Source organism: Helianthus annuus, chromosome 11, assembly GCF_002127325.2.
Source record: "Helianthus annuus cultivar XRQ/B chromosome 11, HanXRQr2.0-SUNRISE, whole genome shotgun sequence".
In the NCBI taxonomy this organism is placed as follows: Eukaryota; Viridiplantae; Streptophyta; class Magnoliopsida; order Asterales; family Asteraceae; genus Helianthus; species Helianthus annuus.
In genome coordinates this window covers 114,811,657-114,816,475 of record NC_035443.2, presented here as the reverse complement: position 1 = coordinate 114,816,475, position 4,819 = coordinate 114,811,657, and the positions used below count along the sequence as shown (strand labels likewise).

Below are 4,819 nucleotides of genomic sequence, written 5' to 3'. Positions count from 1 at the left end.
TTTAAGAGTGAATAGATTGTAATGTTATATGTTTGAGAAACAGGTAACAGTTTTGGAAGATCCCCATGGCAAAGAAAATGTCAAAGTTTGAACCAGAATTTATGTCCCAACATATCGTGAGGGGGAGTCTGCGAAAGGGGGAGTCAGAATTCTGGAATAACATTCAAAGGGGAGATTGAAGGTTAGAGTTTGAAGAAAGAAGATTGAAGGATGCTTTACAAGTTCAAGACAATTTAGGGCAGAGAACGATAAATCAAGACTAAAGACTGAAGACTGGATGCTAAAGACTTCGTCAACATCCAAGGGGGAGTCTGTTGGTGCATTGATGTCTGTTAACTTCGTCTTTATAGAGTCTTGTATTGTACCAGATAGATCAGGGCACACAAAACGAGAAAACAGTTTTATAGGTAATTACGATTGAATTATAATTCCGCTTGGGAATTATAATTCCGCTTGAAATGATAATATCGTTTGAATCATAATCCCGCTTGAACTAATTCCGCACGGAATTAAGTTCCGTTTGGGATGTTTCAAACGGAATTACATTGCCTATAAATACTGAAGTGCTAGATTCATTTCATACGGAATTAGAAGTCATTGTTTGAGAGCCGAGGTGCTGCCGAATTGTTATCAGAATTGTAAAAGCTCAGGAAATCAATATAAGAAGAAGGGGCAATTACATGTATCCCCCTATAAACTTAATAAATTACATATTTACCCAAGCCAAAAATTAAATTACATATTTCCCCTTCTAAAAAGTTAGAAATATCAAATATACCCATTTCATTAAAAATATATTATAAAATGACTATTTTACCCTTATTTTTACTAAATCAAAAAAATTACATATTTATCCATTTTAAGTAGTAATTTGTTTTTGCCATTTTGTTGTATTGTTTTACTCTTTTCTAAAGCTTTTTTTTTTTTTTTTGGCCTTTTGTTGTCAGTTTTAACAAGCATCAAAGTGTAGAAAAAAATGTTAAAGTTGTAACTAGACAAAAAAAATCAATCTTAACAATCTTTAAAATCCAAAAATCACTGTTAACACATTTTAAAATCCAAAAAGAAAAAAAAACAAATGCTAAAGTTTGGACGGATTACAATAGCAACCAACCAATTACTCAACTTTGATGAGCCTTTGTATTCTTTCCTCGTCCTTTTTTACTTGATGGTAAATGTTGATTAGAATCTCCAGAAACCGTATTTTTGCATGTCTTCTCATGGTGTCCATACTTACCACAACGTGGACATTTATGTCTTTTTTTTGATGACTCGTCATGTCCTTTAATCCTATTCTTTCTTGGTCTTCCAGGAGGACGTTTAATAGCAAGCGGGTGTATCTTCTCCTCAGTATCAATGTGTACCCATTGGTCCTTTGCATGCATCGGAGCAACTTCTAGAGCATAAGCCGCTTTATATTTCTCGATAGTGTAATAGGAATCAAAATATTTATCCCAGTTTACCTCCCTATTGAAAGCGATAAAAGCAGCTGCATGATAACACGGAACCCCTTTAACTTGCCAAACCCGACAGGTGCAACTACGTTCCTCAAGTGATACCTTCCATCGCTTTTCATTGCGTTTCACTTCGGCTCGATTTTCACCACTTCTACAAACTTCGTACTCACCCAATTTCTACATACAACAAAGAAATATATTATCTTAATATATAAGTAACAAAAAAGCCTTAAACTCACCTTAGAGATTTGGTTGAGATAACTTTTAGTATTAGGTACTAATGCACCCTTCCATTTCTTTAGAATCCTTCGTTTCTTGTCTAGCCGTATCATAATCTTCTCCCTAATGGAATCAAGAAGGTCAAGCACTGGTTGATAACGCACATCACCTATCCAAGAATTAAAAGCCTCTGAAATGTTGTTAGTAATATAATCACATTTGGATATTGTCCCAAACTTGCAACGGCTCCATATCTTCTGGTGGTTTACATTAAGATATTTAACTGCATCCTTGTTCACTTCAGCAATTTCATCTAATAATGTGTCATGCTTGGTAACATTAAAAGTTCTTGCAACTCGATATAAATTTCTCTCGAAGAAGTCACCACGAAAATGTTTTTGAAATTGCTATACAAATGCCTGATACATTCTCTATGCTCTACATTAGGGTAAATTTGTGTAATTGCAACGTCCAAACCTTTTTGCATGTCAGATGAGATGACAAGACCATCTGGCGTGCCAATTGCTTTCTTAAGTAAGTCAAGGAACCATATCCATGAAGTTTTATTCTCAGATTCAAGTACACCATAGGCCACTGGAAAAATGGAATTGTTACCGTCTACACTTGTGGCAGCGACTAGTACCCCATTGAACTTTCCTTTTAGATGGCAGACATCAAGAGTTATGTAGGGACGACAACCATCGCGAAACCCCTTCGAGCAAGCTATCAGTGAAACAAAAAAACGTAAAAATAGTTTCTTGTTACCTTCTGTTTCAAAGTCAATGTCCACAACACTACCCGGGTTTCTCCTTAGTAGTTCTTCTTTGTAATCATTTATCTTCATGAAGGAGTCATCCCACTTGCCATATATTTCATTGTAAGCTTGTTCTTTCCCTCTAAACACTTTCATGTATGATACATCAACGTTATACTTTTTCATAACCCACTTTTGAAGTTTTGGAATAGGGACATCCCCATCTGATTTTAGCTTATCTCTAATCACACTAGCAATCCATCCTTGACTTGCAAGCTTGTTACCACCCTTGTTGCTTCGAGTGCAAGAATGTGCTTCTACGAACGTCGTAACCTTCATTATGTAAATTAAACATACAATTTGTTAATAATAAAAAAATGATCTTTCTTAAACTTGTAAACTTACCTCAAATGTGATTCCATCTTGCTTGACAGAAGCGTGTATTCTCCATTTGCATTCTAAGTTTGAACATCTTGCCGTGACTCGTGTGGGTTCACTCTTCTCAACAAAGTATTGAAATTCATTTGTTATTGCATATTGGATCAACGCCCTTCTAAACACGACTACATTATCAAATGTTGAGTTTACTTTGATGGTTGGAGTTTTCTTGCTATACGTTTCTTCCTCTTCAGAACTTTGCAGCTCGACTTCATTATCGATACTATAACGACTATGATAACTTTCATTGCTTAATGAGTATTCAGATTCTTCCTCGTGTGTTTCATTAACAACTTTATCTTGAACCCTATAAAGGATGTAAGATTCTTATCAAAACTAAAAGTTGGTATACAAGATAAAATCTTATCAAAACAATCTTTTACCTCTGTGTGTTTGAAATAGTCGCAAAATTATCATTTGTCGTCACATACACGGTTAACTCTTTTTCATCTCATACATATCAAGCATCAATTGCAAGTTGTCATGAGAATCAAGCTTAATAAAGGATTGCTCCATGGCATTCTTGTCAACAAAACAAATTGAGAAAACGAGATCTCTATTTCCCGGGTAATGATTTGAAATCTCTTCCACTAAATCATCATAGTGGTATGTGTATTTGTCAAAATAGATACATTTTTGAAAACCAAAACAATACTGTTTCCTAGATGAGTTCTTCACTAACCGAAAATAGCCACCATATTTTAACTTTATTTTATACTTAGATGTTCCTTGGACATCCACATTATTATCTCCCATCTTGACTCAAACCTGTTAAAAAGAAAAATTAGAATTTAAACAGAAAAATATTAAAATTAACTTACTCACATAACTAAACTATAGATAGGTATATTATAACTAGCAGCAAGTATTAAATAGCAAAAATATTGTCACACCCCCAAAATCCACCTGCGGATAACACCCGCTTCGAGGGCGTGACTGACCAGGATCCAGCCACCAATTATACTGAGCATTTAATTAATAGTAGAAATATTTAAAATCCGAAGTAATTAACAACATTAGAGTTTAGATTCGGTAATTAGTTTAACAAAACAGCGGAAGCATAAACCAAAATAGTTTTAAAGACAGTTCATTGATCAAAACAGTTATCCCAACACACGGGTTTGACGAACACTACACTTCCCCAAGTAGCAGCTCCTGAATCATTGGTTACCTGCAAAGCATGCAGTAAGGAGTCAACAATAATGCTGAGTGAGTTCACTAGTTGTCCAGTTTTAATTACCAAAAACTTGTTTCACCGGTTAATTTATCCGTTTATACATGCCCTGGGGAGCTACCCCAAAAGTTAGCGACTAAACTGTTTTTCCAATACCGAACACTAGGTAACCGTTGCGTATCCGCAGGATGCCCCGATGTCAATGTTCTATCATCATTGACGGATTTCTGAGTCTATTAGTTCACGCCCGTCCCAAACCAGGGCACGGTGTGAGGCTGGTAAACACCTAAATAGCGCTATCAACTAATAACCCGCTCGCCTAACCCGGCGACTAATCGGTATTTGTAGTAGGGACTTGAGTGATAGAGTTTCGTTTAGTGCCGTTAGTTGCAATCCGTATAAACAGTAATTAACCAAAAGGTTTCCCAATACCCGGGAAGGAAAAGTAAGTTTTGTGTTCCCAATAACCAGGGAAAGTATGTAAATGGTATCCCCTTTTACCAGGGGATAGGATTGTCCAACAGGTTTCCCAATACCAGGGAAGGAAAAGTAAGTTTTGTTCCCATAACTAGGGAAGGTATGTAAATGGTATCCCCTTTTACCAGGGGATAGGGTTGTTTTAGTCTCGTGTCCCAAACCACCGGGACGCATGCTTTTAAGTTGTGAACTCACCTTGGGTTGCTCGGTAGGTTTAGGTTACTTGTCAATCACGTTGGTCACCACGTCCTAACATGGTTACCGGTATAGGTCAGGTTCGGTATACAAGTATTCACGTAA

General features: G+C 36.3%; 1 protein-coding gene across 1 annotated transcript; it reads right to left on the bottom strand.

Annotated features, from left to right (window-relative positions):
• Positions 1–1,121: 1,121 nt before the first annotated feature.
• Positions 1,122–3,624, bottom strand: LOC110887834. Its single transcript, XM_022135400.1, has 6 exons — positions 3,326–3,624; positions 2,836–3,175; positions 2,442–2,763; positions 2,103–2,399; positions 1,697–1,989; positions 1,122–1,634 (listed from the first exon to the last, which is right to left on the bottom strand). Exons 1-6 carry the CDS (start codon positions 3,622–3,624, stop codon positions 1,122–1,124), a joined length of 2,064 nt encoding a protein of 687 aa, XP_021991092.1.
• Between the last annotated feature and the right edge of the window lie 1,195 nt (positions 3,625–4,819).